The sequence below is a fragment of the Biomphalaria glabrata genome, chromosome 18 (assembly GCF_947242115.1).
Source record: "Biomphalaria glabrata chromosome 18, xgBioGlab47.1, whole genome shotgun sequence".
NCBI lineage: Eukaryota > Metazoa > Mollusca > Gastropoda > Planorbidae > Biomphalaria > Biomphalaria glabrata.
The window spans coordinates 19,863,881-19,887,260 of record NC_074728.1 but is presented as its reverse complement, the minus strand read 5'-3'; the positions used below and the strand labels follow the sequence as shown (position 1 = coordinate 19,887,260).

General features: G+C 37.3%; 1 protein-coding gene across 1 annotated transcript in view; it reads right to left on the bottom strand.

The window, feature by feature from the left end:
* LOC106072961 (uncharacterized) overlaps positions 1–23,380 on the bottom strand; it is a 77,300-nt gene that overhangs the window by 37,749 nt on the left and 16,171 nt on the right. The window contains exons 9-17 of the mRNA XM_056017486.1: positions 21,439–21,620; positions 19,752–19,915; positions 18,051–18,170; positions 16,018–16,198; positions 12,729–12,822; positions 9,327–9,374; positions 5,664–5,782; positions 3,825–3,919; positions 1,098–1,250 (exon numbers count right to left, since the gene is read on the bottom strand). Coding sequence (XP_055873461.1) covers positions 1,098–1,250; positions 3,825–3,919; positions 5,664–5,782; positions 9,327–9,374; positions 12,729–12,822; positions 16,018–16,198; positions 18,051–18,170; positions 19,752–19,915; positions 21,439–21,620 — 1,156 coding nt within the window. The remainder of the gene's footprint in view (positions 1–1,097; positions 1,251–3,824; positions 3,920–5,663; positions 5,783–9,326; positions 9,375–12,728; positions 12,823–16,017; positions 16,199–18,050; positions 18,171–19,751; positions 19,916–21,438; positions 21,621–23,380) is intronic.

Genomic DNA, 23,380 nt, shown 5'->3' with positions numbered 1-23,380 from the left:
TCCAAGTCTAACTAGTAACTATTACTATTTGTTGATGCTTATACTAGTTATACTAAATAAATACATCATTTACTCTTGTCAACCTGTCTTTCGTTGAGTGCCTGCCTTAGAGAGTTACAACAATACATACATACATGTATACATACATACATACATACATAAATACATACATACATACATACGCCTTACTTTCTACTTTATATATTTGATCAGTGATGCCCAACCTAATTCGACCTGCGGGCCATTCTAATTTCCGACATTTGTGTCGCGGGCCACATAACCGAAAAATGTACAAAAACGAAATAAAATTGACCTGAAACAATTTTTTTGAAAACTTTTGCATCTAGTGCTTACATTACTTAATTGGATATTGGAAGTTAATCATTTTTTGCAAACGTCGAAAACTGGCTTCATTTCTCTAATTAAAATGTGAGCAACATCGTATACAGCTTTACCAACGACTTATTTTCTTGCCTCTTGTTGGTAAATATTCCCATCGATCCTTCAGGCGCAGTTTAATCATCTTTAATTCGCAGTCAAACTAATGTTTTATTACCCCTTTATATATTATTGTGCTTTAAAACAGCCACACTTTACAATACAAATATGTTGGCTTATTATCATGTTCCACAAAACAAAAAAAAGAGTAAAGATCCGTTCACATATCCTGGTAGATTCTAAATTCAGAGTCTACTTTTATTTCTTCAGCTCTCCCATTGCATAAACCTACACATTTTAAATGTCATGGTACCAATCCATCCAATAATGTAGGTAAAGATACATTTTTATATTATTTTTTTTGAAAAAAAAAAGGGAGGGGCGGATATTCTACATTTTGTACCGACGTTTCTGCGGGCCGAATGAAACCACGTCGAGGGATGGATATGGCCCGCGGACCGTATTTTGGGCATCACTGTATCAGATAATAGTACATTTCAATATGACAATATGTTTAGACAATTTTGGTGTACCTGCGTTAGAACTAATCTATTAAATTTTTTTGTATGTCAAACGCCCTAGAGCCTATAGGATGTTATACTAAAAAAAATAAAATCCATATCGTTTCAGTAAAAATACCCAAAACCAGAAATGTATACCCAACAGTGACAGCGATATAATCTTTATCCCAACTTTCCACAGGAATGGCGGTGAAAATATCCAAGGAGTAGCGTGTCTGTGAGGCAGAGACCATCAGTCCAAACGTGCCGTTGCCAAGGGCGCTGTAAGTGCCTTTGTGACCTCTGTCATATCTGGAGTGGAGAAGAATGCATCTACTTAAATGATAAATGTTACAACGAATCTGATTGGTTTATACATCTAACTATTTCTAGAAGTTATGTAAGATGACTATATCCAATTGTAGACCGAAGAACCTTGTTTAGATTATGAAGTGTTTTAAAATTAAAAAAAAAAAGAACATTGACTATGGGGAAAAAAGCTTTCCTAATTTTTATTTTTATTTTAATAATATTTTATATAGTTATAGTAAAAGAGAAAAACAAAATTAGGTGTTCTATTATTGTCAAGTCTAATTATTACGATGGTCACAACAGTGTATTTAAAGTTGTAAGGTTTGATTCGCTTTTAATTAAAGCAATAAACATTTGCATACTGATATTGGTGCTATATAATAATATGCGTAAGTACATCCTATACTCTTAAGCGAGCACCTCTTATATATATATGTATATATGTTTATATATAAATAATATTTCGAAAAACGGTTCTAACGATTTTCTTTCAGATTTTAAATTATATGAATATAAATGAGGAAAAAATTGGCCACAAAGGGAAAACTCGAGGTCGACCGTTATACCGGTTTGAAAATGCCTCAATATTGAAAAAGTAATTTTGGCTAGGATGTTTAATGAATGAAAAATTTCCATGACGTCAAACGGGAAAAACACCGCTTACGTCACTAGGCTTATAGCAGTAAATTAAAATATTCCTTTGCAAACAAGAACAAATTTTAATCACTAGACCTAATTAAACATTTGCGCACAATCTTATTGTAGATTGATTTATTATGGAACTATGGAAGAGACGTAATGAAATTAAATTTGCCGATATATGGTGAGTCTGGTGTGAATGTACACTTTGGTTTCTTATAGTTATAATGTTTTTTGTTTGGTGTAATGCACAAATTGTAAGACAAATTTCCATACGGACAATAAAGATTATTATTATTATTATTATTATTATTATTATTATTATTATATGATTAACTATTGTGTTTGAAGTGATTCATAAATTGTTTACACTTTAATTGTGTAGAGCGGTGTAGGTTTCTTTAGCTTTGTTGTTATTTTGCTGGTGAATTATTGCATTATGTTTAAGCTTCGAAGTCTACTGTCCCTTAGCAAAACAAAGGAAATGGTCATAACAGCAATGACAATAGAAATGACTTCGGGTATATAACCTTCCTTAAGAAATTATTTAACCGATGTGTTGATAGAAGTTGGGTAGGTCAACCTTCAAGTTGCATTTATTAAAATCACCCAGTATAACTACTGGTGCGTCCGGTGATCTTGTCTGAAACTCATGCACTACGCCAGCGGTGATTCCAGCTGCAACCTTCGTCTTGGTTGTAGGCGGAACATAAAACATAAACCATTGTTATAGAAGTAGACCTACCATTACAAGAGTGAATTCAAGAGCACAAGAAGCTTATAAATTATTGTATGTTAGTATATTTAATATCCCCCATTATAGAGCCTAATGTAGCCTGTCCAAGCATAGCGTGTTTACATAGCGCATATAAGGTGTGCACTGCATGTGAATGGGACTATTAAAATGTATGTCAACACGGCGGCTATAGCGAACGAATTTTGTGTAAAATTCTTTAGAAACACAAAATTTATAGGTTAATTTGATTAAAATATGAACCGAATGGACTTCATTTTATATGTTCATTTGTTAAAGAATAAAGTATATCTATTATTTTTTTAATTAGATCTAAAGTTAGTGTTAGATTTAGAGTTAGATGTAGGCTTCGATAGATCTTTCTGCGCGTGCGTGGGGCCTTAAATCTTCGCATGCGTGACCTTTCTGTCTCCTCTAATGAAAGAAGCTCGCGATGAGTAGGATATAAAGTACGCCAAGACGTCTAAATTCGCAGATATAAGGAACTAATTTATGTAAAAATGATTTTGAAAGACAAATTTGAAAATTAATATTATTAAATAATTAAATCAATGGACTATTGTTTGTGTTAAAGTAAAAAGCTATCTTTGCAAAGTGTAGTTCTTAAAATTAGATCTAGATCCTTTCGATCTTGTCTAATGTGGACATGGCTATATAACCTAGATCCATGAAATTGTAACACTTTCATAGCGTTGGGCAACTTTTTTTGAGGGTCTTAAGTTTGTTTTAGGGCTATTACACATACGTTATGGTTACAGTTAGTACCCAAGGAACATTTATGTCAAGTTTTATAAAGATTGGTCAAACGGTTTTGATTTCTATTTTAGGACATACATACATACATACATACATACATACGCCTTAACGACTCATAGATACTTAGGACGAGCGTCGGCTTCAGGGTAAAGCGCTTCCAAACCGGAGGTCACGGGTTTGAATACTAGTGAAGTGATTTTTTAATATTTTTTTTTTTTTGGGGGGGGGGGTCTTTGGGCGCCTCTGATTCCAGCCAGCTTTAATGGGTACCTGGCATTAGTTGAGGAAAAGTAAAGGTGGTCGATAGTCGTTCTAGCCACATGACACCCTCGTTAACGGTGATTAACAGAAACAGATGACCTTTACATCTTCTGCCCTATACACACTGCAGGGTCTGAAAGGGGAACCTTACCATGAATACTTACGTCGGGAACTGACCAGGCGATATTAACTCAGGCTTTTGTTTAGTTACTAGTACTGTCATGTTGAGAGAACCAAAATGATGTGTGTTAAGTCTTATCTGCAGATCAGAAACAAACGATTCAATGGGAAAATAAAACAATCAAATCATTAAAAAAAATCTTCAAAAACAAAAACAAGAAGAAGAAAGCTTTCTAAAGGGGGACAACTCCGCCGTTAAAACTATATATATCAATAATGTACAAGTTATATCCCTTATTTAATATAAATCAAAGTCACTAATTACCAATAATTATTTGTTAAATTCAGGATTTTTGTTTATTGATTCATTTTTTTTTGTTAGATACAATAATTATAACTATCAACTTGATCGGAGAATCTTCTTTTTTGAAGTAACGTCTGTATTATATAAGATAAGATAGGAATGCACGAGGGGGCAATTAGCGTTAACAATTATCTAAGGGGAGAAAACACATCAAATTTAGCCATATCTGTGAATACTGAAGGGTTAGTTTCCCGTGTTGATATAAAAAAAATTAATTACCAGTAATTAATTGACTAATGAATTACTTTTTTTTTAAATTTGATTCATGCCTTGTCAATGTATTATACCAAAGTTTCAACGTCATCAGAGGTGTGGGAGCTATAACGTGTATACACTTTTTACAAGACAGACAAGAGTGAGTTGATATAAGCTTTGTGAAATCACAAGCTCGAAAACTACAATTAGTGTTGTTGGAATCTGGGTGACATGGGGTCCATGTTGTCCAGGCTTCCACCACATCTAGACTCTCGTGACATCGTCTCAAGCGTAATTTCATCAAGATGTGCCAGTACTTTTTTTTTAACAAAGCTTATATCAACTCACCCTGTTCGGTACAAATTATGAGCATGTAATTCCCATTTTTCGGATCAAATTGAAACCATACTATTATACTATAATTATACTATTATTTTTTTACCTATTAAAACATAGATGAATTTAAAAACAAATTGTCAATAAGGCTTCTGTTAAGAATTTTTTTGATACATATCAAGAAAGGGAAATAAATTCTACATTATTGAGATATATGGCTGTAAATGTGAAGTTCTTCCATTTGTTAAAGTATTTTGTAATATAAAAACTAGCTTTGAATCAAAGTTCACATTATCCTTTTAATGTGCTTTTCTATATTGCAGAAACAAATAATTGGTAGACTGGAAGACCCAACATGCTAATAGGTTGCTAAGTGTAATATCCTTCGTAAATAAATTGAGATAGACGCTTGTGCAATAGAGTTTCTGTATTCTAATGCGAGCAAAATTCATTTGGTTAACAGTTTTTTTTTTAATCCATGATAATCAAACTACACCCGAATCAAATCGAGGCCAATCGATACACGAGATCATAGCACTGACACGCGACGTCGTAGCCTGTGACAAGGCAAAGAGCTATTGAGACTTAACTGCCCACAGGCTGCGAGGTCGCGGATCAGTGATCAGGCCTTCTATAACCATTGGCCTCGATCGAACCGGCCATAGTTTCGATTGGACTCATGATCTTTAACTGCGAAACGTTCCGTGAATCGAGGGTAGAATTTTTTCATTGAGCCCCCCCTTCCCGGTCAAAACTGAAAAAATTTGTGAATATACCACTGTTTCTCCTTGTATCACAGTAAAGCACGAAGCACGTTCTTTTTTTTTTTGGGACTCAATAACTTCAAATGTAATACACTCCGTAAAACAAGTGCAGAATATTTTCATGACAACCCCCCAACACCCACACCCCCTCCCTAGTTAAAAAAAAAGGGTTCTGAACCGCCGTTTTAATAAATATTCTCTATTGAGCAAATAGTTTGACCTACCACCACTGGACCTTGCATTGTAAACATTGAGACCTGTAAAGCTGATTCCAAATTGACATGGGCCAGAAGAATTCCAGGGATGGTAAACACAAAGCGAGTTGACATCGTGGTGACAAAGCCTGTTTTGTTTTTCAACAAATCATCAATTAGTAATCAATCTAGCAGGGAAGAGTTCTTGGTGGAAAAAAAGCACATAGTTTCTGAACCGAGAAGCACAGGGTTCGAATCTCGGTGTAGACTGGGGTTTTGAATTTCGGGAATTTTATGCCCCCCCCCTCCACTGAGTCCCCCCAACTCTAATGTGTAGCTGACATTTGCGGAAGGTAAAGGCGGTTGGTCATTGTGCTGGTCACATGACCGTCGGTCAAAGAAACAGATGACCTTTACATCATCTGCCCTACAGGAGATAGTGTCTGTAAGGGGTACGATTTTTAATAGTTGGGATAGTTTTTAATAACGGCATTAACTATTCCTTTTTAAAGAAAATTATGTTAATATATTTAGAAAAACTATTTTTAAAAAATAATTCAGCTGACTTTACAATCTTTTTTTTAATTTTTATTTTAAAGGTTCTTCGGCATTGATGCAATCAACTGAAATTTTATGGAAAAGATCAGGGCAGAAGTTTACACAGAGATAAACAACTTTGTCTGATGTAAACACCAGGTTGTTTTTGAGAGTTTTATGAACAGATCTGAGCCTCAAGGTAGTGTCGTAAAACAAAACAATTCGTCGCGGCCTTACAGGTTTGGAACTACTTGGTTCTCAGCCATGTTTTATTCTGAAGTAAGGATAAGATCAGCCTAGGTGACCTGGGCTGTGGTAATTCAACTAAGAATGCTATAAAAAAACAACCTTTCTACATGCTATGCAATAGCTATAAGAAATTATCATCATGTGGACAAAATAAGAAATGCCATTTTAGCCACTATTCGCCACTGGATTTCTTCTACCAAACCACATCACCCAACCGGAGTTTCTTCATGGTGTTATTTTAACTTTGCTGTCCCACTGGACAAAGTTCCTGTAAAAGTATTTAATGTTTTAGCATTTCTTAAAATATGATTTACTTGCTAATCTCTTGGAACATTTGTATCGGCAGTTGTCATATCAAAACCTTTACAGTGGCGCTTCTCGGGAGCCACCCAGAATGCTAATGAGATGATTCACCCAAAAGTAACTAAAGCAAAACAAAATGTATCTAATTTAAAAGAATAAACTTTTCAGTCCTTGGATCTGTTGGAAATTTGGCTTTGGATTTTTGTATGACTTAAAAAATGATTGCATGTTTCCATTACTATTCATAGTCATCAGCTTTCAAAAAATGGGACCTAAAAAAAAAACTGTCAAACTCAGTATAAAAGAGAAATAAAGCTATTTAACACAGATGTCACTTAAGAAGAGCAGCTTAAGCTTGCAGAGAAATAAAATTAATTGAAAAAATTGGCCCTACCTATGGAGAATACTGTTTAAATCATTTTAAAAAGACTTGTTTCTTTTTAGGTGTTTTTCTCGATAATCACATTTTTGCTTCGGTCACCTTCTTCAATTTGTATCTACTTTTTTATTTATTGATGGATTCTTATGAAATTTGGAATATATGTTAACAACATAATGTAGTTCCATTATATAGAGCCAGTTTTTCAATTTTTGTCTTCATTTTTTTAATTTTCAACATTTTGTCTCCAAAATTGTCATTTTTTATAGAAAAAAACATATCATAAGTTCGAATAAAAATATTTAAAAAGTAAAAAGATTTATTCAATTTCTAAGTCTATATCTTTCTAGATACATTGTTTAAGTATTGAATTCAAGTTATTTCATTCATTTTCAACAAATACTGTAGGAGTAGATACGGCTTAAAGTTACCTTAAAAAATTCAATATGGCGGCGTTTCCATGGCAACCCAAAAATTTTTAAAGATTTTTTTTACATTTTTTACATTAGATTAACTTCATATATATGTATACCAAATATGAATGCATTTGGTTAAAAAATAAAAAAAATAGCCTCAGGTGGTCCTCCTCCCCTTAAATCTGGCCTGTAAGCAGTAAACAATGTAAGAGTATATATATATATATATATATATATATATATATATATATATATATATATAAGTCTCAAAACAAGTGTACGCGTATTGGCTGACTAAGCAGCGCATAATGGACAGCCGTCCTCAACTTCACCTTTAGGTACCTACACACGCTATATTTTATTTTGTAATTCTGAAATATGCATACCAGAAAAGAAAGAAAAGAAAAGGAAGTTGTGACCAAATGTGAGCAACGCGTAGTTCAATTTCTACATGTCCTGCTCTCTCACATATATTTAAATATATCTTTTTAATGCTTTCTATATTGGCCCTAGATTATAGATTGCAGCCTTTTGGGAAAATACCAAAATTAAAATAGAGGTGCTTTTTTCGCGAATAGCAGTTTGTCATAGTGCGAATCTGTCAAAATCGGTTCTTAGTGAGCGACTAGAAGGTAACAAAAACCTGTGTACGAAATTTCATGCGGATACGTACGACATTCTAAGAGATCTCGTGATCAATGAGTGGTTAGGGTATAGTATATATATATATTAGAGATGGACTCTTATCGGCATAGTAGACAACCACGTTCCAAAAAGCGATATTCTTTGGCGGAGGAAGGCGTTAAAGAGGTGCTATAAGTAAGCGTTATAAAGATCAGCTCGGACGCCATTTTGCCCTCACTGGCATTAAAGAAAAGTAGCAGGCAGCAGATGGCCTCTCAAAGAAACTGTTGTATTGTTATCAGAAAAACTTCAGGACACACGTTTGAGGCCAAGAGAAAAGACCATGTTGAAGACATGCGCAGAAGACGAAATGACCTTGTTGAAGACATGCGCAGAAGACGAAATGACCTTGTTGAAGACATGCGCAGAAGACGAAATGACCTTGTTGAAGACATGCGCAGAAGACGAAAATAAAATCGAATTAAACCGCTATCAAACAACAGCTTGGTCTGCACGAGATGCGGAAAAATATTTTGGTCGCAACTGTGTCTGCGTTGTCACACGAAACAGTTCTCATATGTAATATTCCAAATTGAAGTCATTGCCATTATTATTATAATTATGTTAGATACGAACGAATATTCATTCTCTGGCATTGCCAGGGTCGGGATTTGCTAAAGAGAAGCAAAGTCTATTATACTCCATTTATTATTATTATTAATTATTGTCATAATTGTTATTATTATTATTACAAACGAACAAGTATTCATTCTCTGGCACTGATAGCAGTACCAGGTTAAAATTTCGTTAAAGAGAAACAAAATATTAATTGTAGTCCCTTTATCAATTTCCACTGAGGAATTTTCTGGTGATGTCTGCAGCAGTACCGCCATCTGACAGGCAACGAGAATGTTCCTATGAATGTTAAGGGCCTTAAAGTTGCCAATATCCACTCGGTTGATCTAACAATGGGGTATATTGTTATTTTGGATAACTTCCATAAATGTAAAATCTCATGCCTGGGTTCCCATATTTTCTTTGTTTTTCTATTTCAGTTTTTCTTAAATTATGAGACAGTGGTATGGCGATATCGATAAGGGTAGCGGCTTTTTCTTCTTCTTATTATTATTATTATATTTCACTCTCTAAATTTCAATGTATATTTAAACCTAAGTTTCATCTTACCAACTAAACCTTGTAAGTCCTCATCAACGGCACCATCGTCGTCAGTGTCTAATTGAGAAAACATTAAATTATGATATAACAAATGAAATATAGTCATACATCTAAACTTCAAAAAAAAAAAAATTCACTTACTTCTCAGTAGTATGAAAAGGTATATAACTTTTTTCTTTTATGGGCATATATTAAATCTAGACAACCTAGGAAGTTTGTGTTTTAACGCAAACTCCTAGGTGGCACTTTGTAATTAATTCAGTTACAAAACATGAACATAAGGATGAAAATACGATGATTTCATTTGTAACATGAATAGGTCATAAGTGGCCTGTTATAGTCATTAGTTTATTTCATAGGTCTAGTTTGGGGGGGGGGGGGATTTTGTGAACTGTTTTTTGCTCTTATTTTGTTTATTGAAGGTGTGAATTTTATGTTAAATCATCATTTGCTCCATCGCAACCAAAAGGGGGGAGGGATGTTGAGTTTAAAATCTCTTCACACTCTTCTATGAAAGAAAAAATACAGCAGACGACTATCACCTAATTCCATGAGAGTCGCCAAAGGTGGGGGGGAGGTGAGTTTCAAAGCCCCTGCAGAACATTTTGACGTTAAAAACACCCTCTTTAAAAAAAAAAAAAAAAGCAAACTAGAGTCGCCAGATTCTGAGGGTTTTGAGTTTAATCTCCTCGCCTCCAGAGGGCTTTAAGTTAAAATCCCCTTAGAGCGTTTTGAGTTTAAAGCCCTCATCCAACGGGTTTTATGTTAAATATATATATATATATATATATACAAAATATAACTAAAGCAAACTATAGTCACTTAATTCTATTAGTGCAGGCAAGAGAGATTTTGAGTATAAACGCCCCCCCCCCAACCAGAAAGAGTTAAATGTACCACCCTTTAGACCAATTTGACTTTACCCCCCTCCCCTACAGAGTGTTCTGACGCAACTAGCGCAATTAACTACAGTCACCAAATGACCAACCTCCAGATGGTTTCGAGGTAAAAAAAAAACAACAGATTGTTTTTACGATTAAACTCCCCTTTTCGAAAAAAATTAATTAAAGCAAACTACAGTCACCCAATTTCAGAAGCGTAGCCAAGAGAGTTCTTTAGCTACCCCCCCCCTCCCATCTTGTCTTCCTACAAAAAAGGAAAAGCGATGCTAGAATTACTACATTTAACGAGCGAAGCCAAAAGGGGGTTTTGTTGTTACTCTCCCACTCCAATAAAAAACTAAAGCAAAACTATCTCTACCTATTTCTACCCGTTTTAGGTCCTCCATTAATAAAGTGCAGTGAATAGCTGATTTGGTTTTTGTGACCTAGTATTAGGATAGGTCATAAGACCAGTGACCTGTGCTTTGTGGTTCCAATTATATTATCTAGGCTAATAACTATAGCCTCTAGATATACAAAACTACTGAGACAGACAAGTAATACTTCTGAGATTTCAGGTGCAACAAAAAAAAAGGAGTTTATTTACAAACAAAAGAAAAAAGATCATGGAAAATATAAATGGCAATAAAGGCTCACAAAAGAAAATGACATAATGAAACAAAGCAAAGTAGCAAGACAGTTTCCGGTCAATATAATTAAAGAACCATCATCATAGAGGCACAATAATGTTTTCCATGCCGAAAAACCAAAAAGATGGTTTACAATAATATCATATATGCATAAACAATGAAATGACGTCATTCATGAGACACACTACTGTCTCGTATCTAAAGAAAAGATGTCTTTAAAAAAACATACAGGAGAGGATAAGAGACTAAGTAGACCTATATCTTTTACATAAACCAACATAGTACTAACAAATGAATAAAGTCTACTTAGCTCATTATCGAAATACTCTTCCCACAACAGTGGGAACACTCAACACTCCTCTTGAGTAACACAGCAATAGTACAACACAAGTATTAGTTAAACATTATAGAGATTTAGTTCAAACTACACTGGTCAGTTGAAAGACTCAAGAGAGAGTGACCATTGTAAACAGTTAACAGGGACTTAAATCAAGTAATAAAGGGGACTAACTCTAATAAAAAAAATAAAGGTAGCCACCCTTATTGTCCCTCTTGTCACAGACCTACACATGTTTAATACAAGAATAGCAGAATAATGCACTGTAGATCTTATCTTCTTATCTTATATAATACAGACGTTACTTCAAAAAAGAAGATGATTACGTCCTACGCGTCATGCATTTAGTCATGCATATTAACCAATGACTTAAATTCTGCCAAGTCACTGGTTTTCCTGGCTAGCTCAGGCAACCCATTCCATGCTCTAATAGCACTAGGGAAGAAGGAGTGTTTGTACAAATTTGTCCTAGCATATGGGACGAGGAATGTGCCTTTATCTTTGTGTCTTTCAGAGTATTTTATTAAATTTTGTTTTTGTATTTGAAGATTATGGTTCAGTGTTTTATGTATGATTGCTACTTTACTTTTGAGCCTTCTGTCGTGAAGGCTTTCTAAATTTAGTGATTTTACTTAAGGTGTTACTTTACCTCAGAATATGCATTTTATTTTTATTTAAATACTAGAAATAATACTTTGATAGCCCAGAACCCTACTGTCTTTCCACGAACACAAGGAAGAGCCTATTCTAAGGTACAAAAAAAAGTCTGAGAGAATAAATGTTGGAATGTAATAAATATTATTGACGTGTACACACATATATAAACACACATATTTGGGGTGGGGTAAGAAATAAAATACCCGAATCCTCCCTTTCGAAAAATCCTGGCTACCCATGGTGAACAATTATAGTCATTAGTGGCCTATTATAGTCAGCAACTGTAAACATATTAAGCACGCCTTTGGGTCAACAAAAAGCCATATTAAAATATCAATAGTTAATATCAGAGAAAAAAATGCAGCATTAATCAATAATAAAAAATCACCACAACCACCAGGAAATTTAGCACGCCTTTGGGTCAACAAAAAAAGACATATGAAAATATCATGAGTTGATATCAGAAAATAAAATTGCTATATTTATCAATACGCTTTAACCTCCCTGCCGCGGTGGCAGAGTGGTAAAGCTTGGCTTCCGAACCGGAGGTCCCGGGCTCGAATCTTTCTGAAGACTCTGATATGTAATTTCAGGATCTTTTTGGTGCCTCTGAGTCCACACAGCTCTACTGGGTACCTGATAGATTGGGTAAATTGAAGGCGGTTGTGATGAGCAATAAAACCACATTTAAAGACAGAAGTCTAGTGTAGAATATTACATATTACACGAATCGAAACTATGACCTAATTTGACCTCTTTCCAGAAACCTGGGTCAGGTCGAAGAAGCCGCACAACAAAAAACACACGTTGATTATTATCACCCAATCAGGGGAAGAGGTCAGGGGAAAAAAAAACAATCACAAGTTAGTAAACAGTGTTCACTTGCCTAAGGCGTCTGGGATTTCCTCATCGCTCCTTCCGTCACAATCGTTGTCTTCGTAGTCACCTGGCGTCATGGTCTTCACGGAATGGATGCAGAACTGTTAGGAACACAACACAATCTATGTCACCTTCACTTTATACCTTTACGTTAAGACGGTGAGACCAGTGTTTCCTTAAGTGGGGTGCGCGTACCCCACAGGGGGGGGGGCGGGATTTACTTTAGAGGGGGGGGGGTACGCGTTGCACCTCATTAACTATGTTGATTTTTTGTTTAAATACCCATTTATTTTATTCATTTTTTTTTATAGATGAAAGTCGAGGGGTAGTCAGCGTTACAAAAATTATAAAAGGGTAAACTTTAGTCAGATGTTTGAGAAACACTGCCCTAGACTTTCCAACTGTTGGGGCACTACGCATGATCTGTTGCAATGACTCGATAGTTAAAAGTTTGGACTAATCGGGGATTTCCTTAGTGACGCGACGGTGCATTTAAAAACTTAGAACGGAAACAGCTCAGAGACAGAGTAACGACAGGAGACCCACATCAACACTACTTAATAATAAAACTTTTTTTTTCTTCTAGATTTGACAACGTAGACCAGCGGTTCTCAGCCTTTTAAGATCGGCGACCCCTTCATACTATCCCCAACTCTGGCGCGACCCCCCACCATAAATACACAGCAATAGAAGAATAAATTACTCCATTCTATGAAAGAGAAATTATTCATTCTATTTATCTATTGTTTGTGATATGCTTATTCTAGTCAGTTAAATAATATCTAGTATAATAAAGAGCTCGATACCAAAAAAAACATCATCACATGTCACAGCATATACACAACCTCTCCACACTGTCCACCTTCTTTCTCCATTCCTCTCTCTATTTGCCTAAGGATAGAATCTCTTTAAAATGACATTCCCCTTCATTCTTTTATGTCGTTCTTTCCACCGCTTCTTCCCGACCTCCTTACCCTAAGCAACGCACAGCTGTTGGTTTAAACTGCCCACATGTTGTGACGTTTCAGGCTTTCTATAACGATTGGTCTCGACCTAGCACCGCACCCCGAAACAAGGTCTCCGCTAGCAAGATCACAGAACCCCAGCTAGCATTCTTAGACGGTGGTCAGCAGGTCACAGCGGGGGCCCAACTAGCGAGCGCTCTCTGGTGGTACCACCCAGCTTCCCCGGTCCCCTACACCAGTGTTTCCCAAAACTTGTTCTTAACTCTTTCTCTCCTAATTGACGATGCCAACGTTGATTTGACTCCCATTAAACTAAATTGGTTTTTGGATTTATCAACTTTAATTTGTGTTGTGTAAAAAGAACATGCTTTCTCCTATAATTTGATATCGAAAATAACATTTTCTGATAACAAACAAATAAGTAATTGACGTTTAATCCTAACAGGAGAGTGAAATACAAATGAGCAAAACGAATAATATTATCGGAATGAGAGAAAAACATTACGGAGAGAAAGAGTTAACGTAACATTTCGTATATTCTGAGTGTTTATCTGAACACTGTTATATTTTAAAGAGATTAATTTTTCGTGGTAGCCAGCTGGTTAATTATTCTTGGAATAGCCCATTCAGGCCTTTCGGAACACTAGGGTTTGGCGAAACACTCCTCTACACAATAACCCACCAATACAGCTAGGACCTCCTCTCAAGTCCCTCGAGGATAGACAGACAATTTATGTACATTTGTTTAAAGTTCAGATGTATTTCAATAAATAATACCCTGAAATCAAGCGTTTAACACTCAACGTCAGCCGTGAGGTGCAATGAAATGTTATAAAAAAAAAAACACAGACATACACTAGAAATAAATCAAGGAAAACATGCTGGATTAAAGTAAAAAACAGAGAGCAAAGATTTCATCTGCTAAAAACAAACTATTTAGAAACATTTTAAAACGCAGAAGGAGGCGCGGTGGCTGATTGGTAACGCGCATGGCTTCGGAACCGGGGTCCCTGGTTCCAATCCTGGTGAAGACTTGGATTTTTAATTTCGGGACCCTTTGGCGCCTTTGAGTCCACCCAGCTCTAATGGGTGCCTGACATTAGTTGGGGAAAAGTAAAGGCGGTTGGTCGTTGTGCTGGCCACATGACACCCTCGTTAACTGTGGGCCACAGAAACAGATGGCATTTACATCATCTGCCCTATAGACCACAAGATCTGAAAGGGGAACTTAAAACCCAGACAGTCCATTTTGTTTCTTTGCCAATGTCTTTACATCTCTCTTTTTGCACAACTCTTTCTCTCTCTCTCTCACTCTTTACGTCTGTTTCTTTTTGCGTTTTAATATTTACAACATTCCGTTCATCTCTTTACATCAGGTTTGTCTTTACATTTCTCTAATTATATTTCTCTTTTTACATCAATTTCTCTTTACATCTTTATTTCTATACAGGTCCATCTTTACGTCTCTCTCTTTCTCTTTATGTGTGTGTCTCTCTCTCTCTTTACTTGTCTCTCTCTCTCTCTCTTTACTTGTCTGTCTCTTTCTTTACGCGTCTTTCTCTCTCTCTTTACTTGTCTCTCTTTCTCTTTATGTGTGTGTGTCTCTCTCTTTACTTGTTTCTCTCTCTCTTTACGCGTCTTTCTCTCTCTCTTTACTTGTCTCTCTCTCTCTTTACTTCTCTCTCTCTCTCTTTACGCGTCTTTCTCTCTCTCTTTACTTGTCTCTCTCTCTCTCTTTACTTCTCTCTCTCTCTCTTTACGCGTCTTTCTCTCTCTCTTTACTTGTCTCTCTCTTTCTTTACTTATCTCTCTCTTTTTTTACTTATCTCTCTCTCCTTACGTGCCTCTCTCTCTCTTTACTTGTCTCTCTCTTTCTTTACTTATCTCTCTCTCCTTACGTGCCTCTCTCTCTCTTTACTTGTCTCTCTCTTTCTTTACTTATCTCTCTCTCCTTACGTGCCTCTCTCTCTATTTACTTGTCTCTCTCTTTCTTTACTTATCTCTCTCTCCTTACGTGCCTCTCTCTCTCTTTACTTGTCTCTCTCTTTCTTTACTTATCTCTCTCTCCTTACGTGCCTCTCTCTCTCTTTACTTGTCTCTCTCTTTCTTTACTTATCTCTCTCTCCTTACGTGCCTCTCTCACTCGCTCTTTTTCTTTAAGTGTCTCTCTCACTCTCTCTTTAAGTTTCACTCTCTCTCTCCCTCTCTCTCTGGACGTGTCTCGTACTCTTTACATTTCTCTCTCTCTCTCTCTCTCATTTTCTCTCTCTGCAGTCAGTACGTCTCCTAAAGTGTTACGACACTAATGCAACTTAAACCTTAAAGTACAACCTCGCTTATCTTGTCTGTCGAGTGGTCGGTTGTTGTTAGGTAGCCGAAACCTTTGCTGCCCCCATATGTGTAGCAGCCGAAGGTTGCGCTGATTCTCGCCTTCACGATATGAAGTCCAGGCAGTGCCTTCAAGTGAGCTATTTGCCAGCCGGGTTTCCCCACTACTGGGTACCAATGCCTCCTGAAAATGAAATGTATACGAATAATAACAACAACAACATAAACGTAAAGAATAATAAAGCAAATAACAGCTACAGCAATACAAACTAACAAGGTTACAAAGACAGTTTGTGTAGAAACACAAACTCCAAATCGGCCCCCGAAGTGGTCCACCCAGGCAGCTAAAATGGAAGGTTTCAATATTTTCAGAAAGAACATCAGAATGCAATTTTATCAAAGACAAAAGACACAGAAGTATGGAAGAAGAAGGTTGACAGATCTTGTGTGGTGCCTTAGCGGTCCAGCAGACCAAAGGAAAGGTGAAAGTGAATGTGAGGTTGAATCTGTACCTAGCCTAACTAATGCCCTGTAATGATTATCTAATTTATCTAATTGTTTTGTAAAGGGTCAATCTCTTATATATTATGTCCAGCTTATATGCATACTAAATAGATTTTTTCTCTTTAAAAAAAAGTAAACATTTTTCTTTTTATAAATGTAGTAGTTAGTAATACAGACCTTATTTAACTTAGCAATACAAATGTAAAAAAAAACAAACAAAAAAAAAAATAACAAAAATCTAAAACCGTTTGCATAAATGTGTTAAGAAATGTGAGCAGGTTGGAGTGCCTAGTAAAGAGCTTCACGTCTTTCTTACTATTATTAGTAAATAGTTGTAAAAGTGCTGTGTTTTTATGAAAAAAAATGTTTGCATAAGTGATTAAAAAATTAATTTTTTCGCTTTCAGAAAAAAAAAAGTAGCCGTTGCATCAGAACTATGAATGGTCTAAAATACTATGATGTCGGATTTTCACTATCTTTTCTAGTTTACGAACTGAACGGATGGACGGACGGACGGACAGACATTCCACACAAAACTAATAGCTTCTTTTCCCCTCTCGGGGCCGCTAATGGAGGTTGCAGATATTTTCAATGGCTTGATAATAAATTGTAATTAAAGATTATTAAGCAAATGCAGTGTAATATTCTCATATAATGAATAAGAATAAAATACGATAAAATAATATATGATAATTTTATTGGTCCAAACAAATAGAAATTTTGTTTGATCTACTATTATCCACCTCAGCATTGCTACTAGGACTATGGAGATAATAATATAGATGCAGATGCCAACAAAATAAAAACATATACACACCCACAAACACACACACACACATACACACCCATAACAAGAGCTTGATAAATTATGACATTGTGACAATGGGTTTCGGCCAACTTAACCGGCTCATACATTTCGAGCCATTACTTATTGCGAAACAAAACAGACTGGAACCCACAGGGGAAGAGAGTTTAGTTTGAGTTTTCAGTTTTCGGCACATCGGCACAATACGTGCTGGAAGACCAAAGCATACATGGATGAGATCAGTAGGGCCTAGACCAAGAGGCAAAAACGGCAGGATGGACATGGACCCAGCTGAGTGGAATTGCCCAGAACAGAGTCTGATTGGGAAGTGCTGTCGCGGCCCTATGCTCTACTGCAAGTCAAAAGGATTGTTTGGCGCTTCCGCACTGTCTTATGAAGATAAACCAAAGGGAGGTAACACTGAAATAACGAAACCTAATACCACACCCGAAAAGCAAACAATAGAAGATAGTCGTAGCTGGTAGTAAAAGTAGAACAAGAGCTACATTTCCTTAATCATCAAAGCTGCCTCTCTCTCTCCCTCTCCGTCTCTCTCTCCCTCCCTCTCTCTAAAGCCGTGAAAAGTATTGTTTACATTTCGCCATTCTTCCTCAAAGCCTAGTCTAGTTTAGACAGGCGACGTCATTATCTCTAGGCAAAAACTTCCCCTATTTACGAAACAAATAAATAATTCCTAATCGTGCCATAAAAGGACTAAATCACGTACTCTTCGGAGACTTCATGTCCGTCTATGACCATGTGGGAGATGAGGTCGTGATGCACAATAAGAACGATGTAATCTCTGGAGTAGTCGTTTTTGTCCGACGTGCTGGTAATGGTAAACGTGCTGACGGAAGAGAAAGCAGACGTGTACAAAAATACGTGAAACAAGTAAAAAATATAAACATCACAAAAGACGTTTCCTCCTTTACACAGCTGAACTAATGTTTTTAATAGCAATTAAGTTTTTTTTCTTTAGATAACTAATGAAAGATTTTTTTTGAAAATGGTTGAAAATGGAGTATTTTTACCTGACCGATCTTTCCTCCCCCCACAAAAAAAAAAACTTTTTTGTTAAGCGTATGTAAAAATAAAATTTTAATAATAGGCATTTAGATCTAGACATAGAAAACGGTGCAAAACTGTTACGTAACGTCTATTTTCACAAAGATACGTTAACAGCTTTCAAACTCCTAAGAAAATTTTTAGAGCCGTTTTCAACCCATCCAGGTTTTTTGTTGGTTTTTGAACCGACGAAGAGTTTGCAAACTAAAATAAGGAATTGTAAAAGAATGGTTAAAAGAAAAGTCGAGAGTAATTCCAAGTAGAAGGTAGCCTGACTTTGAGGCGCGGTGTTAGAGTGGTTAAGCGCTTGGCTTCCGAACCGGTGTCCGGGGTTGGAACCCTGGTGAAGACTGGGATTTTTAATTTGGAAATCTTCGGGCGACTCTTGAGTTCACCCAGCTTAATGATACCAGACTGTTACGACAAGGTTACTATGTGTGGTCAACCGTGACACACGTTCAAGTATCGGAGAGATAGAAGAGAGAACGCTGACAAGAGTCAAACATATACAGAAAGAAGAGAGAAAGATGAAGAAATGAGCCCAACATATAGATATCGAAGAGACACAGATGAAGAAATGAGTCCATCATATAGATATCGAAGAGAGAACGCAGATAAGAGTCCAACATATACATATAGAAGGTGAAAAGCTGAAGAAAGAAGCCCAACATATACCTACAAGGAACGAGAATATCAACGTAACCAGCAAAAGGTTCGTTTCCAATGTCAAAATTGTGGTAGAACAAGCCACATTACAGAGACTTGCTTCTACAACCGACGCAATAAAGTTTGGAACAACAGACCAAGAGATGGAGCATTTGCTGCCAAACATGCTGATAAACTGCAGGTATACCCAGGCTTCGTGGGAGAACAGATGACCTACGTACTGTACGATACAGGCGCAACCGCAATTTTAGTCGCAAAAGACTACGTCAACCCACAAGAGACACCGGAAAAAGACAAGACAGTGTTGGCTATACTGGTTAAGTAACTTCACACCTGGTAGCACGTATCTGAAGGAACATCCGAAATATGCAAAACATTTTTACAATTTGTAAACCTCATCAACCCCCCCTCCCCTAGCTACAAACCTGTTGTAAAGTCATCACGGCAGTTGTCACATCCCACCCTATCAAGCTGTTAGACCAGGGGTTCTCAGCCTGTGGGTCGCTCCCCTTGGGGGTCGATTGACGATTTTCCAGGGGTCGCCAAAGACCATTGAAAAAAATGGATTGTTATTGTCTATTCTTCTATTGCTGTGTGTGTGTGTGCGAGGGGGGGGGGGTCACGGCTAAATGGGGAATTGTAAAAAGGGGTCGCCGAGCATAAAAGATTGAGAACCGCTGTGTCAGACAATACTTACTACAGAACGTATATGTGATAAAACAACTGCATAGGTATCAGTTTAGTCACGCTGGCGTCGCCAATCTCATAAGGGCCAGGGCCTTTACACAAAGATCTCATGACGTAATAGACCTGAATAGCCTTGTCGCTGGTCAGGAAAGACGCGTATTGGGTAGCATCGATCTGTCAGTGTAAAATCAATACATTAATCAAATCTATTTTAACTAGAACTGTATTGTTGTTGCTTTTCTAAATAGAGCAATACATATTCTAAATTTTCAATACGTTGGTTCTTTGGGTGTGTTCAAGTTTTAGGCCTACTCAATACATCAACTGTAAATTTGAAACGAACCTTGTCGTTGATCAAGTTAATGTTCAGATATGCAATACCTCTACTCAAGTCAGAACTTCATGGATGCTAGAGGGTGGAACCTAAACGGTGATCTCAAAATCGGCTGTAACGATTTTTCTAGAAATTTCACACTTGATGTATACAGCAGAGAAAAGTCTTACTAGCTCGACGGCCACACGGGGTAAACTATCGTTTGAACGTTAGAATTTCTCAAGTTAAAAAAAAAAAAGAAATATAAATTTGGCTAGAGAACTAGAACTAGATCCAACATAGGTTTTGAAAGGACTATCGTGTTCTTGAAAACCGCGTTCGGGAATATCCGAATGTTAGGCATTATTGATTCAATAGTTTTAAAATTAATATTCAGGATAATTTTGCGAAACTACCCCCCCCCCCTTTTTTTTTCTCCTTTTCCCAACTGGTATTGAAAAAAAGGTTTCGACTGGAATTCGAACTAGAGAGCTCAAGCCTCCTCAAGCCAATACGCTTACCACTGTACCAACGAAGTGCTTATGAAAATAGAATGTGTTATGGTTATCTATTATTAGTTTCAATTTTTCAAGCCATGACCTACTTTTCTTCACCAAATATAAAGAGACTAATTCAATGTTTGCCACCACATCTGTCAAGTACATACGCTTTCCCTTCTTCGATACCTAACAAAATAATTAATATTACCAACAATTAATTAAATGATAAGTTGTTTTTTTTTAAACAGTGAGTATTGTTTCGCCAGGTAATTGAAATAATTTCAACTTCATCAGAGATTGGGGATGGGAGAAATAACGTGTACAAACTATTTACCAGACAAACAGAGTTGTTAATATAAGCTTTGGAATACAATAACACGAATTATTATTATAGATTTTATATAGCTACTTTCATGCTTATAGCATGCTCAGAACGCTTTGGTCCAATCTCATTTGTGGACCAGTGGGGGGAGGGGGTATCTAGGGGTTGGTTTTCCGTGCTGCCTTTAGGCGCTCAGTAAACACAGCTCTGCCCGTGTTGGTTGTCGAACCTCGAGCCCACTTCTACGTAGCCAAGCCAAGCCAAGTTCAAGCGCACTCTCGACCACGCTTCCCACTAATTAAAAGAATACTGTTGGTATATGGGACTACACGACTCACAATATTGTTTGTGTCTTGCTATGGAAGGGGCTGCCTGGTCTTGCAATATGCGCGCTGCACTGTCGTTATGTCGTCACGACGGTCCAGGGTTTATACCCTGACCGCTGCCAACTCCCGTCGTGCTGCGGGAGGTCATAGACTAGGAAGTAGATTTTCCTCAACTCTTAAGGAACACCCAAATCAGGCTAAACATTCCACAAACAAAACACTGACGCTAGTTTTACCGTCTTGTGGTCGCCCAGTTTCACCAAAGAGTATAGATTAGCTCCACCTAGGTTATCCATGTAATGCTTGACTGTGGTCTCTGGTTCCACAGCCACCAAAACCAAGACACCAGGAGCGTTCCTGTTGGGCTCATTCAGAGTGATGAACTCTTTCCCAGAGATGACCGTCGGAAGCAACATTTCTAGAAGAGATCGACACAAAAATCTTTAATGTCACGTAGCAATATAAGAACTGGCATGAATTTAAAATCTGCTTCAGTTAAATGCAATACAATATCAGGCTTTGTCCCCCCTTGTTGTTCCCTGTATAAAAAAGAAAGGTAATGAGATGGATGTTATGCCTCGTTTTTTTTTGGATAATTCAAACAAAACATCGATAATGTTTCACAGTTGCAGGTCAGTGTATAGGCCTTCTATAACGACGTGTCTGGCTCAGTTACAGATAGTTAAAAGTTAGAGGCAGTTAGGGTTAGGACTCTGAGAGTGAGAGCTAGATGTCACTAGTTACAGCAGAGGTTCTCAACCTTTTAAGCTCGGCGACCCCTTTTTACAACTCCACGCTCTTCCTCGACCCCCACCCACCCACACACACACAGCAATAGAAGAATTGACAGAAACATTATATTTATAGATGGTCTTAGGCGACCTTAGCAAATCGCCAATCGACCCTTAAGGGGGTCGCGACCCACAGGTTAAGAACACCTGAGTTACAGAGTAAGTAAATGGTTAGTCTACTTCATCATCACAATTATTATAGTACCCTGTATCGGAATAGTATTTTATCTATATTTACTGTTTGAATGTTTGGGTTTAAAAGAATCAAACTCAAGACAATTATAAATACATCGTGTGATTTCACTGAAGCTTAGTGGTAGATATCTCATCTTAACTCTTTCTTTCCTAACTGACGATACCAGCGTTGATTCCACCAGAATGTGGTAAATAATTACAGAGAGAAAGAGTTAAAGGCACCTTCGAATCTGTATGCCAGATGAATTGGAGAAGATAAAACAGAAGTCTATCTCTGCCCTGTGTGCAGAACAACGCGAGAGAATCTAAGTCTATCTCTGCCCTTTGTGCAGAACAACGCGAGAGAATCTAAGTCTATCTCTGCCCTTTGTGCAGAACAACGCCAGAGAATCTAAGTCTATCTCTGCCCTGTGTGCAGAACAACGCGAGAGAATCTAAGTCTATCTCTGCCCTATGTGCAAAACAACGCGAGAGAATCTAAGTCTATCTCTGCCCTATGTGCCGAACATCGCGAGAGAATCTAAGTCTATCTCTGCCCTGTGTGCCGAACAACGCGAGAGAATCTAAGTCTATCTCTGCCCTTTGTGCAGAACAACGCGAGAGAATCTAAGTCTATCTCTGCCCTTTGTGCAGAACAACGCGAGAGAATCTAAGTCTATCTCTGCCCTTTGTGCAGAACAACGCCAGAGAATCTAAGTCTATCTCTGCCCTGTGTGCAGAACAACGCGAGAGAATCTAAGTCTATCTCTGCCCTATGTGCAAAACAACGCGAGAGAATCTAAGTCTATCTCTGCCCTATGTGCCGAACATCGCGAGAGAATCTAAGTCTATCTCTGCCCTGTGTGCCGAACAACGCGAGAGAATCTAAGTCTATCTCTGCCCTATGTGCGGAACAACGCGAGAGAATCTAAGTCTATCTCTGCCCTATGTGCGGAACAACGCGAGAGAATCTAAGTCTATCTCTGACCAATGTGCGGAACAACGCGAGAGAATCTAAGTCTATCTCTGACCAATGTGCGGAACAACGCGAGAGAATCTAAGTCTATCTCTGCCCTGTGTGCCGAACAACGCGAGAGAATCTAAGTCTATCTCTGACCAATGTGCGGAACAACGCGAGAGAATCTAAGTCTATCTCTGCCCTGTGTGCCGAACAACGCGAGAGAATCTAAGTCTATCTCTGACCAATGTGCGG